This window comes from Mauremys reevesii, linkage group 15, assembly GCF_016161935.1.
Source record: "Mauremys reevesii isolate NIE-2019 linkage group 15, ASM1616193v1, whole genome shotgun sequence".
In the NCBI taxonomy this organism is placed as follows: domain Eukaryota; kingdom Metazoa; phylum Chordata; order Testudines; family Geoemydidae; genus Mauremys; species Mauremys reevesii.
Genome location: NC_052637.1, coordinates 39,304,739 through 39,319,453, shown reverse-complemented (window position 1 = coordinate 39,319,453; position 14,715 = coordinate 39,304,739). Strand labels below are relative to the sequence as shown.

Genomic DNA, 14,715 nt, shown 5'->3' with positions numbered 1-14,715 from the left:
GGGCAGGGATTTGGGCTCTGGGTTTTAGCCATGGGGCCCCGCAGCCCCCGTGAAAGGGTTCATGGACGCACTGTTGAGAACCGCTGCTATAGAAGACAAACAGCTAATAGGATGCCAAAGACAATAATGCAAACACAACCAAAGTCAATCTGACTAGAGGCTGACCACTGTCTAGATGGAGTGACATCATATGCTGGCGCATGATCAGGCTGGGTTTATTGGAGGAACAAGCCATGGACAAGAATGAATGGTGATGCTGTGCTCCATATATAAGCATGGCTATCATAATACTTGATGCTGCTGATGAATATTTGCTTCCCTGGGGTATGAGCCTCTTCTGTAGACAATACTGATGATACGATGTATGTACTGTTTTGGTTACGTTGCTGCCTGCTGTAGCCTCCAACATCACTTGCTTTTTTTCCAGAGCAATTTTGAATTATGGTAAGAAGTCAATAACGAGCTTTGCCTTTTACGTGTTTAGTTTTTGTTAACTGTAGTCTGTGAACGGAATCGGGGTGTTCGTGATTAGACTTCCATTAACTGAAACGATGATGTCTTTATCTATTGTGGGCCTGAGACTGACACCTGAGGGACAACTTGTTTTAAATAATATGCAAATAATTAGGATCAGTTTCCACTGAACTTTACTTAAACCACTTCATTTCTTTCAGGTTACTGCTTTTTTTAGTGTTTCTTGTCATTCAGATTTTAATGTTCCTTATACATCACTACTTTAAAAACCCTGTGGTTCCCATCAAACTTTCCCCAGATTTGTACTTGCTGAAGCCTGGAGAAAAATACAACAAGTACAAAACAAGTCTCCTCCTTCAGAACTCCACAGGTGAGAATTAAAAAAAGCAAAGACAGTTCTAGTGGGTTACTGCTGTGTATTTAATACTCCAGCTTTAATCATGTCTTTTTAAATGTAACATCCCATTGGTGTGAGGTGATAAACCATGCAGAACGTGAAGGGAGGTGGAATGTAGCCTGGATCTTCAAGAATGACCACTACAATGAATGGCTGCTGGTTGAATTTTTTTAATTTGCAATGTAGAGAACATAAAAGCATCTAATATTCTTTAAAATGGGAACATTCCAGTGTTAATCACTCATGGGTGATGACTAAAGCTGCGTGAACCTCTGTCCAAACTTGATTAAAAACTGCTGTCAGGAGCTGTTTGATTAAGATCCAGAAATTTTTCAGTCTTTCCATTGGGTGGCATTCTGACTCTATATGCTGCTACGGGAATGAAAATGGCTTTCTTAAATGACCCACCCATGCAATTTAAGGGTGGGACTTTCAGAAGTTCCCAGCACTGATGTCAGTGGGAGCAGAGTTAGGTCAACATAGTGTAATTAAATTCCATATCCATCCACCCTTATTTTTTTAAGGTTTTGCTTGGTAAAGTCCATGTACCTCTAGTCATGACAATAAGAAAAACACATTGGTCCAATATCTTAGACACACACCATTTGTATACCTTACAATCTCCATTGTTTGAACCCTGTTTTCCAAAAGAGAGTAATATTCTATCCATGATAAATAACTCCAATTAAAACGAGTCTCTCTCACTGAAACTTTGATTATCCAAACGTATCCGTGTACTCTGTGATAGTTCAGAAATGGTTTCTAAAAATATAATTTACTTTAATTTGATGTACACAGGAAACAAAACTTCTTTTTTTCTAAGTTTTTTGTGTGGATGTTGAAGGAGGGAGCTGAAATCAAAACATAAGTACTATTTAAAATATTTGAAGAGTCTCTATACATGTAGAGAAACAACAGTAACTTCTCATAACGAAGATTATATGGGGAAACTACTCTCTCGTTATCTTGATATAAATGCGTTCATAATTTCAGTGTAAAGTTTGCATGCAACCAAATACTTCTGTGATGAATAATCATGTGTGCTTCTTTATTGCCTTATATTAGGATCAAATATTGATGATCTCACCAGTGCTCTCAGAAGCCAGCAGATATTGACTGAGATGTTCAATGACAGTGATTACATGTCAGCTGCACCCCACAGTGCAGCTTTAAATGTGTCACTTTCAGAAAAGGCAAGTAAGATGGGCATGTGTTGCGGTGCTGCTGGCCTTTTCTCCATACCTCAGAAGTAGTTTTTGGTGCTTTGTTCTCTGAAAGATGTTTTCAGGAGATACTATTGCTCATATTTAAATTAGGGCTGTCAAGCAATTAAAAAATTAATCGCACTGTTAAACAATAATAGAATTCCGTTTATTTAAATATTTTTGGATGTTTTCTACTTTTTCAAATATATTGATTTCAGTTACAACACAGAATACAAAATATAACAGTGCTCACTTTATATTTATTTCTGATTACAAATATTTGCACTGTAAAAAATGAAGAAATTGTATTTTTCAATTCACCTAATACAAGTACTTAGTGCAATCTCTTTATTATGAAAGTTGAAGTTACAAATGTAGAATTATGTACCAAAAAAACTGCATTTAAAAAAAAAAAAGTCAAACTTTAGAGCCTACATGTCCATTCAGTCCTACTTCTTGTTCAGCCAATTGCTCAGACAAACAAGTTTGTTTATATTTGCCGGAGATAATGCTGCCTGCTTCTTGTTTACAATGTCACCTGAATGTGAGAACAGTCATTCTAATGGCACTGTTATAGCTGGCATCATGAGATATTTACATTCCAGATGTGCTAAAGATTCATATGTCCCTTCATGCTTCTACCACCGTTCCAGGGCACATGCATCCATGCTGATGATGGGTTCTGCTTGATAACAATCCAAAGCAGTGCAGACCGACACATGCTCATTTTCATCACCTGAGTCTGATGCCACCAGCAGAAGGTTGGTTTTCCTTTTTGATGGTTCGGGTTCTGTCGTTTCCACATTGGAGTGTTGCTCTTTTAAGACTTCTGAAATCATGCTTCACACCTCATCCCGCTCAAATTTCTTAAACCTTGGGTCAGGTGCTGTAGCTCTCTTTAGAAATCTCACATTGGTACTTCCTTTGCGTTTTGTCAAATCTGTAGGGAAACTGTTCTTAAAAATAAACATGTGCTGGGTCATCAGCCGAGACTGCTATAACATGAAATATATGGCAGAATTCAGGTAAAACAGAGCAGGAGGCATACAGTTCTCCCCAAGGAGTTCCGTCACAAATGTAATTAATGCATCATTTTTTTAACAAGTGTCATCAGCATGGAAGCATGCCCTCTGGAATGCTGACTGAAGCATGAAAGGACCTACAAATGTTTAGCATATCTGGCATGTAAATACGTTGCAGTGCTGGCTACAAAAGTGCCATGTGAATGCCTTTTCTCACTTTCAGGTGACATTGTAAACAAGAAGGGGGCAGCATTATTCCCCATAAATGTAAACAGACTTGTTTGTCTTAATGGTTGGCTGAACAAGAAGTAGGACTGAGTGGACTTGTTTTACATTTACTAAAGTTTTACATTGTTTTGTTTTTGAGTGTAGTTATGTAACAAAAATATCCATATTTGTAAGTTGCACTTTCACAATAAAAAATTGCACTATGGTACTTGTATGAGGTGAATTGAAAAATACTATTTTTGAATAATTTTTACAGTGCAAATATTTTTAATCAAAAATAATAATTTAAAGTGAGCACTGTACACTTTGTATTCTGTGTTGTAATTGAAGTAAATATATTTGAAAATGTATAAAAATATTTAATACATTTCAATTGGGACTCTCTTGTTTAACAGTACAGTTAAAACTGCAAGTAATCGCAATTAATTTTTTTTCGTTTGCGTGAGTTAACTGTGATTAATCAACAGTCCTAATTTAAATTAGGGTGATAGTAACAGTTAAATATAGTCTGTGCTATGCACCTGAACCTCCACTATCCTCTCCAGACACTTAGGGTTTTTTAAGAATAAATTAATTCTAGAGCTTTTCAAATGTGGGGTAATAACACAATGAAGAAAATATTGCTTTTTGCCTGGCAGAAGATAGTTTGTCTATTAATAGACTGGAAATTTTAGCAAGGTAAATATAACTTCAGTATACTAGTAACATTAGCTTAGTAAAATTTCCATTGCACATTTTCCATATTTTAATCAAAAGTCAAGTGAGAACTTATTTAATTTGTTTTTACCTGCCTGCCAGTATGTAAGTGCATGGCATTATAAATCAATTATTTCATTTGTAAAATATCCAGAATGCTGTGTTTCCGTTCTATGTAACTGGGATGTGAAAACATGAATGGTACCACAAGTGATTAAATTTCTAGCTGAAATTAAGGCTCATTCTTTGGTGTAATTGACATTGACTTCATTTAAATAAAAAACAAACCCTCAGATTTGCAGTCCTTCTAAACACCTCTTATTTAAAAAAAAAAAGGAAAATAAAAGATATTTTAGCAAATGCTAACGATGGATTAATACTGTAAATGAGGGAATTTCTTTAAATATATTTTACTTAAATGGTCTTTTTAATTAAACATAAAAAACATCTCGGAGTTTAATATATTAAATCTGTGCACCCAACATGGTCTCTTTTCATATTAGACTTGCAGCTCATTCTCAGTTCACTTTTGCAACTCACCCAAACTGCTCTTGCAACAACGCTCTAGTATGGAAAGAGAAGTGTGTGTATTAGAGTGCGTGTATTAATATGTAAATCAAAGCACTGTCTTTCAAGTCCAACGTGTGATCTGAAGTGGAAGAACATGGTGAGGTTTGAAGAAACATGGATTGTACCTCATGTTACTAAGAGGAAACAATTTGCAACATTAAAGTCCTGCCGTTTGTTCCCATTTCTTGGTAAAGTTAATATCAGATTGTTACAGAACAGGGGACGGATCCCCAGCTAGTGTAAATTGTTATATCTCTGACTTTAGTGGAACTCTAACAGTTTATACCAGTTGACTATCTGCCCCTGTATGTCACAAGTGGTATCTGAGGAAGAGCGCTGTGTAGCTCGAAAGCTTGTCTCTCTCACCAACAGAAGCTGGTCCAATAAAAGATATTATCCCCTCCCCCCCTTGTCTCTCGAAGACCATGGGACCCAACCCTGCTGTAACAGCACTCCAAACAAGTATTAAAGTTAGCTAACAAACAACCTTGTAGCATAAAGTTATTTTCATTGGAATTAATTTGGTTAAGTTTCTGTCCTTTAGATTGTGAATATTTTTACTGCATTAGGATAAGTGTTAGTAACACTATGCTTTTAGGGAGTTCTATATTTTCAAAGGGTTTTTAATCTTCCAACGATATCTCAGTACTAACCTTCATGCTGCAAATTTAACACTGAAAATATTTTTCTTTGTAGAGCTACATCTTTACAGCTGTATTCAACAGTACTATGGTGCACGCTCTGCCTGTTTTGATGAACATCATTAGCAACCTGTTTCTCCACAATTTAAATGTGACTGAGAATATTCAAATCTGGAGTAACCCGTTCATTCAAGTAGGTGGATTTCAAATCAGGAGGTATCATAGGCTTAAAATTGCATAATTACAAAGGAAACAATAGCAAAATTGCAGTTGTGCATGCAGTTTTGTGGCTTTGAATATTGGGGCACTTCTTGAGGCTAGCCCTATATTGGAGCATGTGAAAAAATGTAGCTGTAAATCAAAATGATTCAATAAAGTTCCAAGTGTTAAGTGTTCCACCATTTTAAGCCTCTAAGGTAATGAAATATTGCACATAATGCAGTACAACTTTGAATTACAAAAATCATATTCAGATTTTTTAATATAAATATTTACTACGTATAATTTATATTATGGTGATGCCTGAGGGCCCCAATCCAGGGCACTCTACAGACATAGGCAAGAGATGTTCCCAAACCTAAGGACACAAATAGAGCATTAGTAGGGGGTTGAAATAGGACACAAAAGCAAATTAATATGGTGATGAACTAGCACAACTTTGTTAATTATGTACTGTAGGGCTGGGACTTTTTAATTGGTGGTTGGGGGTAGCAAGAAATGGAGTGGGAAAGGGAGCGGGCAAGAGGAGCGATCAGAGCTTGTCACCCACCTAGCTTTGATTAGACTGTGGTAGAGGTGCGTTGTAAGGAGGGATTTGGAACAGGATAAGGTAGAATTTTATCAGTGTTTTTCCCACGTATAAGGCACAGTCTGGGAGAAAGCACACAATTGTCTAGGGTTGAACTAGTGGGCAGTAAAGGCTGGGAATTTTGGCGGAACGAAGGTGGAGGTCAATGTTTTGATGGGTTACTAGATCACCTGGGTAGGGTGGATCTCAGTTTTGAAGGACTTTAAAGATAAAGACAAAGGGTGATATTCTAGTCCTGTTGAATTTAATGGGAGTTATGCCATTGACTTACCGTAATTGGGGCCAGGATTTCACTCAAGAAGCTTGTATATGATGGGGAGATGAACAAAGAGCCAGAAGAGAGACTCAAAATATGTGATAATGCGTTTAGCGCAATAAGATTATCTTAACAGCAGAATTCTCAATAGACTTGAGAGGAGCAAGGTTGCAGTTATCAAGGATAGCAAAGAGAAGGTTACATTAGTCAACTATCCATTTTCTTTTTCTTCTGAATATATTAATTTTATAAACTGCACAAAAATCTTCACAACACTTTATTGCAGTGTTTTTATCTCAGCTGCTGTGTAAAAGGTCTTAACAGCTATGAAACTAAATGGTAATCAGTCCCGTCTATATCATAAACGTCACTTATCAGATAGAATAGGCTTGTGCATTGCCATACATGCTGCATATAGAAAAATGATATTTTAAAGTTTTGTATGCTTTTATAATAAGCTGTAACTAAAGTGGCATTGTTAGGAGTCTAGGTACAAGAGCACAGGAAATCATGTTTAGAAACTTTAAAAAGAAAGTTTGAGGAGTTGTTTTTTGTCTCTAGTATATTCTAATTTCCCAGTGTTGAAGTCTAATTATTTTTCAGGAAATTGATGACACAGTTTTCAGACTGGAGGATTTTTTTCAAGTGCTGTTACTAGGAATCATTGTAACGGGGGTGCCACCATATTTTGCCATGGAAAATGCAGAAAACCATAAGGTAATCTTCAGTTTGAACTATGCCGTTTGGGTCATTTTAAATCTTCAGTATGTAAACAAATGTAAAACCTTCTTCTAAGGTCATTACTGGATGACTTGGTAATGGTTGTTGTCTGGGACGCAGTGGTGGGATGATTTGTAGAGAATACAACAACTTCAGAACCAAGTGGTCTGTCAGGAATCCTCAATTTTCAAATAAATTTAAATGTGTCAGACTGTTTACTGGATGCACCTACCCCAGGAATAAATGTACGTAGGTTAAATTTTATATAAGACTAACAAATAGTTGCGGAGACAAATTATATGAATCAAATATGAATGTGAGCAGAAACAAGGGGTTTTGGCATATAGAAGAACTGGTTGTAGATTGGAGATGGAATTGAACACTCTAGTCTTTTCATAAGCTACCACCAGCTGGATGCACAACTGAAACGAAAGAAAGTAGGATCATAGAGGGCATTCAGTCCATATTCCTGCTGCGTGTTTTGCTTCTGTCCCTTCTTCCCAAAACTAACAAGTCCTTTTGTGGAAAAATGTGGATACACAGACCTCCTCCCCTGGCACCTAAAAATTGCAAATTGGGAATAACTCCAGTGAAGACACTGGAATGATGCTAGTGTAAAGCCTGTATATTTGAGAGCAGAATTAGGCCCAAGTTGTTTAAGCATTGATAAGAATTAACGTAACTGCCATTTGTGGCATTTTTGACACCTATTGTAATTTTTTTTTCCTCTAACAGATCAAAGCTTACACTCAACTTAAGATCTCAGGTCTTTATCCATCTGCTTACTGGAGTGGACAAGCAGTCATTGACTTTCCTTTATTTTTCATTAGTCTTGTTCTGATGATAGGAAGCTTATGTGCATTTCATCGTGGTGTTTATTTTGATACTTGGAAGTTCCTTGCTATTGTAAGTCTAGTTTTATTTACTTCTCTGTTCTCATTAAAGTGCTTTATCAAAATGTATATGAAATATGACTTGTTCATTTTTGTTTGCTGGTCGGAAAAATTTCACCCAAACGTTATTTCACTGGACTTTGCCAGATGGCTGAAATCTAAATGTTTCATGGAGGCCGTTCAGTTTTGACAAAGTTCTGATAGAACCTGGCCTGCCAGGCAGATTTCTGTTAGAAACTTGACTAGCTTCCTACCAGCACGCCCACCTGCTAGGTTACTGGGGATTACAAACTTCCAAGGTGCCACTTTCACAGCATCCTGCCTGGCAGATTGACAGGGAGCTGAGAGCCCCAGCTCCCACACTCGGGGCTCCTTGATAGCTGAGGCTAACAGAGTCCCCGTTCTGGGGAAGCTTGCCAGGGTCCCCTGCCCTGGGGCTGAGGATCCCAGGCCTTCCAGGGCCCATGCTTCAGGACCCTGGAGCTAGAGCTCTTCTCTTAGGTGAGAACTATGAAACTTTGAGTTTTCCTTTTGAGCTTTTCATATTTGGAATGCTGTCATTTGCCTGTGGTTCCATCCCTTCCCTCAACTTGCCTGCTCTTGTTTTAATTTCTGCAAAAGTCAGTGAAATTAATTGAGGATGAGACTTGCAACACTTGCCAAAATATGCGTATCATTAGTGTTTATGTGAGTCCCAATAGTGCCACTTGAGAAATGATTTAAAGAGAAGATTTAAATTTAACTGAGAGATGGGACTTGCTGCCCTGCTTGCATTTTTTATCAGAAAGTTTTAATAGCACATACAATGCTGAGTACAGCATCTCAAAACAATTAAATTAGCTTTTAACTTACAGAGGATCAACTGGAGATGAAAATGTACTTTCAAAGTATTCAGGCATTTACAAAATAAATGTCAATAACAGGTTTGTACCCCTGGGTATACTGAATATTCTGACAGCACAGTATTTGATGAATCTTTCTAAGACAGGATTTCTCAAACAGGGGTCGCCGCTTGTGCAGGGAAAGCCCCTGGCGGGCCGGGCCGGTTTGCTTACCTGCCCCGTCCGCAGGTCCGGCCGATTGCGGCTCCTGCGGACGGGGCAGGTAAACAAACCGGCCCGGCCCGCCAGGGACTTTCCCTGCACAAGCGGCGCCCCCGATTGAGAAACCCTGTTCTAAAAAATGTTTTTTTTTCCCCTTGCAGATCTTCTGCCTTATTGGCTATGTACCATCAGTAGTGCTGTTCACTTACGTGCTCTCTTTCACCTTTAAAAAAGTGCAAAATGCCAAAGAATTTTGGTCGTTTATTTTTTCAATGGTAAGTCAGCCTCTTGTTGTATTTACTTAACTTTAAACATTTTCTCCCCTAAAGCCCAATCAACGTTTTTTTTGGTTATCATTTTTGGAAAATAATTCCCTCATATTTAAACCATTTGACATTTCTCTAACTTGCAACTGAAAAGGAAATAAATTAAGCAAATGACAAATGGTTTAAATATGAGGAAATATACTTGCCAGAGCAACAGACACTTTTGAATAATTATACTCAGAGTGGAGTAAGATGAGGGATTACTTGTGTCACAGTCTCTGGGCCGGCTATTCTTTCAGAGACCATCCTCCAGTCCCTCGAGTGCACCCCTTTCTGGTAGCAGGTCTGGCCCTCCACTTCTCTTTGGTGTAGAATACTGCAGTCTAACCACTCTCCAACCAGGTCTCTGGGTTACACTTCTCTGGGTGCCAACCATGTTACCTAGTAGGTGCAACTGAGCCAGAATTCTGGTAATAATATGCAGAAGCAGTTTCTTCAAAACAAAGATGCTCAGATGGTACGCGCAGCTGAGAGAAGTGGATTTAAAAATAACAAAGACCTATATGCATGGTGTCTTACAGGTGGCATTCCCCTAGGTAGGCATGACAACGTTGGTGTCCCCCATTCTCTCTGGGCGCCAAGTTACACATAACTTGCTCCCAGACCCTGGGTCTCAAGTCATTGTGTCTGTATGTCAGCCTTGCTGCAGGCTGACTGTGTCCCTGTTAGCTTCCAGCTGAACTGACCACTTCTTCCTTACCTTTCTGCCATGGCACCTTTTGAACCCCTCAGCGTCGTTTCATATCCGCCCTAGCCTTGAAATAGGAAAACATGCTAGTTTGGTTGGTGCCAGCCAGGTAGGTTCTTTCCCCCAGTTGAAGGCTAAGTGGGTACCTGAGAAGCTGTCTCATCTGTGTCATTGTTTTACCCATCCTCGGTACTTTAACAACCCCCCATTAGAGCTTGCTTTAATGCATTGAGTCAGACAGCAATATAAAATTGAACAAGGAAACCGAGTCATACATAACATTCCTAAGAAATAATACAGACAGTTTTCTAACTTGTCACAACTTGTATTAAATTTATGACCATGTCAGTCTGTGAGATAAGCTTGGATAAAAATGTGTGGTTTTTCCTTTCTTTTCTTTTTTTTTTAGACTGCTTTGATCTCTACTGTTGTCACTGAAGTGGCATTCTTTATGAGATATTTCATGATATCCACCATTTTTCATTATGTGTTCTGTGCCTTCATTCCAATCTATCCTCTTATCGGATGCCTGATTAGTTTTATAAAGGTAAGATTTTGGGGTATTGGGATGTTGGTTGGTTCCTTTTTATGAGGAATTTAACTTTAGAACTTTGAAACTCCCTTCAGGGGCTCCAGTACATGGGCTAGCAGAATACATAGCAGAAACAGAGCATTTGTTAAATACATAAAGGCAAATTCCATGTCCCTCTGTCTGTGAGTTGAGCTGTTTTGATTACTGGGAGTCTGAAACTGACAAAATACATTGGTACTGATTCTGATCTCTCTCTTCTTCCATGTAAACAAGGAGTGACTCCACAGAAGTCAATGGAATTGCACTGATGTAAAGCCAGTGCAAACCTGAATCAGTCTCATAAAGTATATAAATAAAATGTCTTAAATAGTTCATTATAATCTGCAATTAAATTTAGATGTAAAACGTAGCATTTGATGAAAAGTTCTTTGTGTAAATATTTGTCACATTGTCAGGTATCACGGAAACACCTACAAAAGAATGAAAAATACCATGAGCCCTGGGACAAACTCTTGGTAGCAGTTATCGCGGTAAGCACCAGTTATTTGTCAGAAATGTTAGGAAATGTTAACTTTGAATGGAAAGCCACTTCCTAAAGACATTCCTGTTGTAAGGTGTTTAAGATTTTTGTTTAATGCTTATAAGAGATAGTGGATTAACTACTGTCCTGCAGCCAAAAAATGATTACAGAATAGGCAACAGCAGCGTAGGCTGCCCGACTCCCTCAGCTCAACACCTACTGCCCCCATAGTGTGGCTCAGCCCTACCCTTGGAAGATAAGACTGCTGGTTGGGATCATGGAAGAGTTCAATCTTTGTGCGTTCAGTCATTAACCTCCCTATTGAGTCTGTCAATGAGTGCCCAGCTGAGGTGTTGTTTTTGTGATATAGACTCTTGTCTGCTAGGAACTGGACTGAAACATACTGGCTCATTTAACTGAGGCCAAGTTACAGCCTTCACGTAGTAATAAAGGGTCTGGCCTGTGACAGATTTGAGTGGATCCTTTAAAAGAGAAAGTTACCATATCCAGTTTACTTAAAATAACATTTTCCTCTCCTCTCTGTTCTGTTTTGTGGGCCAAACTTCAGAAAACCATTTCTGAAATATTAATTAAAAAGTACTGATTTAAATCATATTTCACTCTTAAATGACTCATTTATATTTTATATATATACCTGGAAGTATGTTCTAATTATAACAACACATACCTCATGCCATATGAAACAGTTTTTGGAAATATACCCCTCTGACTTCCAATGGAATTAATTAGTGACATGGTTTCACTGTCATGGAGTCTGTTATGAACACGTTCATGGTGGGAGGAAATCAACATTTCATAGCATTCATCCCATAGACAACCATTTGGCCTCAAGGGACTAGAAATGTTTTGATTAACTGTAATTGTTTTTCTGTCCTAGCCTTATTTGCAATGTGTAGTGTGGCTGTTCCTCCTGCGATATCTTGAAGTGAAAAATGGAGGTAAATCGATAAGAGAAGACCCATTTTTCAGGTCTGTGTTGGTTAATAGTATCTCTTATTATTCTGTATTGAAAAAACCATCTCAAGATAGTATTGGTAGCACTAACTGGGGTAGCTAATGTGCAGCAGAAGGCACACCAAAGATCAAACAAAAATCCCTTTGTCACTGGAGTAATATGTCCTATTGCATTATACTGATGTTTTAAAATTTTAATATTCACTGGTTTCTGTAGCTAAGAATCATCAGGAAAGGGCTTTGTTTACATTTAAATGATCTGATTTTCTATGGTGTGACCTTGCAGTAGCCTTATTTTAGTGCAGTATTTTGCTTATTCCCTTTGATAACAGTTCTTTTTAAGTGACAACTGAATTTTATTTTTTTAAAGACTTGTTTTCCACTGATTTTTTTTCTCCCCTTCACATATGGCTAATTGCATGAGTTTATTGTCTAACAAACACAAAGGACTTGATCTTTCTGTCCATAATTGGGCAGCTCTCCAGTGAAATCCCTGGGAGCTTTGTCTGTTTAAAGACAACTGGACATAAGTTAATATTCGTTCCTCTCTTTAGAACTTCTACAAAGATCAAAACATGGAAATTTCGAGATGATCCACATAATGAGAATGAGGATGAAGATGTAAAGGCAGAGAGATTGTGGGTCAAAGAAATGACAACCTGCCAGAGCTGTGATGAGGTAATTGTGTTGTGTAATTATGATTGAATCAGAGGGGGCGGGGTGAGATCAGATAAAATTGCTGTCATTAAATCAACATGTGCCAGCTCTGAAATAATAAACTAATGCTTAATTGTAAATATTAGAACTAGATATTGGTTTTGTCTTCTGAATTAGTTATATTTGAATTATTTTATATTAAAAAGATTCAGATGAGCAAATAGGATTCTATTTTTTTCACGTGATACCAGTGCTTATTTTCTTTTGTTTCCATTGCCTTCCTTGTGTATGTCAATTTATTCCACTTACCACCTCTTACCCATGGTAAAACCTAGAATTATTGCCCTAAGAACAGCTCTGTGTCTGGCTGGGTTGGTACTTTTAGATTCCAAGCTAATGGGTACTCACACTTCAGGCTAGTAGGGATTAGGTTCCTCAAGCCACTGAGATCAAGCCTAGAGGAGGAGGAGATGTGCTGTGTAATGTACATGAGCAACTCTGACAGCAATCTTGAGCGTAATTCTGCTGCTGCTTCTCAGTATTTGTTGTCTGCATAGGGATCAGGTGCAGAATCAGACCCTTAAAATGGTTTTGCAGTGTATAGACAATGAGGACTTAGAAGTGAAAAACAGGGACTCTTGAGTGGAGATAATGGTGATAACCCCTACTTGTCCCTAAGAAAGAAGTGTAGTCATGGTGAAGCAGAAATGTAATGATTTACTAAGAAGACAGGATTATCTAATCTATCTGTCTAACCTCGGTAAATGTCAAAGAACAGTTTGTCCATTTGCGAGAGTGTTTTTGTCATTTATGTTTTAAAAAATAATTAATATATTCTCTTCTGTTTTTTAGAAACCAGCAATTCTGGTCAACAGTCTGCATAAAGAATATGATGAAAGGAAAGATTTTCTTCTTGGGAGAAAAATAAAGAAAGTGGCAACTAAACACGTCTCTTTTTGCGTAAAAAAAGGTTGGCATGAAATGAGTTACCATTGAACTACTATTTTTTCAGGAAAAAAAACCAGTTCCTTTTTGTTCTTGGGACACATGGGTAACACTTCGTATGTCTTTTTTATTTATTTATTTATTTTTATTCAGGAGAAATACTTGGATTGCTAGGACCAAATGGAGCTGGGAAAAGCACCCTGATTAATATGCTGGTGGGAGACGTTGAACCAACTGCTGGCCAGGTACAGTATGTGGCTGAAAATGAATTAGGCTATCTATTTTTTTTTTCTTACCATTTTGGTCACCAGTATCTATAAATAAGTTTTTTGGTCTTTATAAAGACATGCAAACCCCATAAAAATACTGTTGAGTAAGGACTGTCTTTTCCACAGGTGCTGATAGGAGACTATTCTTTAGGATTGAACAGTGAGGATAATTCTGCTAAATTTGTGGGATATTGTCCTCAAATAAATCCACTATGGCCAGATATTACATTGCAGGAGCATTTTGAAATATATGGATCTATCAAAGGAATGAGTAAAACTGATGTGGAAGAAGTTATAAAACGGTAAAAACTAATTGCAGCATTTTTTGCTTGCACTCCTATTATAGCTGGGTTCTGTTTAATAGTCTAACAATAGATGTCATAGGTTTCTTGTGCTCTGTTTTTATCTGACTATAGTAGGCTGCTTTTAGCAGTTTGAGCAAGAAGTGACCAGGGTTTGGAAGGGAAAAAACCAACAATATGTAATACCTTTTCATTTTTATATACATTTTATTTCACCTTGAAAACATACAGCATACTCAGTGATTTCTAAGTGAGAGGCATAAGATCTAGTAATGTAAAAACTGTTATAAGGATTTTTTAAAAAAACATTATTAGAATAATTTTTGTAATTAGCAGAGCAATCAGTTATTTAACAATTGTACTAAGAGGAATTACAAAGCATATTTTGAGGGTTAATAATCTGTTTGCTTTCTTAAACTACATTCTCAGTGATTGATGAGACAGATATTGTGCATTGGGTGTTTTGCAGCATTGCAAGGGCCCTTGAATTGAAAACCCATCTACAGAAAACAACAAAGAAATTAGCAGTCGGAATTAAGCGCAAGGTA

At 37.6% G+C, this 14,715-nt stretch overlaps 1 protein-coding gene across 3 annotated transcripts in view; it reads left to right on the top strand.

Annotated features, from left to right (window-relative positions):
* Nucleotides 1-14,715, top strand: part of ABCA5 (ATP binding cassette subfamily A member 5) — a 96,743-nt gene that overhangs the window by 76,385 nt on the left and 5,643 nt on the right. For all 3 annotated transcript variants that reach the window (XM_039500855.1, XM_039500856.1, XM_039500857.1), the window contains 14 exons: nt 675-844; nt 1,937-2,064; nt 5,289-5,426; nt 6,901-7,014; nt 7,753-7,923; nt 9,115-9,228; nt 10,377-10,514; nt 10,955-11,029; nt 11,918-12,009; nt 12,549-12,672; nt 13,504-13,621; nt 13,750-13,841; nt 13,992-14,167; nt 14,637-14,712. In XM_039500855.1, the coding sequence (XP_039356789.1) occupies nt 675-844; nt 1,937-2,064; nt 5,289-5,426; nt 6,901-7,014; nt 7,753-7,923; nt 9,115-9,228; nt 10,377-10,514; nt 10,955-11,029; nt 11,918-12,009; nt 12,549-12,672; nt 13,504-13,621; nt 13,750-13,841; nt 13,992-14,167; nt 14,637-14,712 (1,726 nt within the window). The remainder of the gene's footprint in view (nt 1-674; nt 845-1,936; nt 2,065-5,288; nt 5,427-6,900; nt 7,015-7,752; nt 7,924-9,114; nt 9,229-10,376; nt 10,515-10,954; nt 11,030-11,917; nt 12,010-12,548; nt 12,673-13,503; nt 13,622-13,749; nt 13,842-13,991; nt 14,168-14,636; nt 14,713-14,715) is intronic.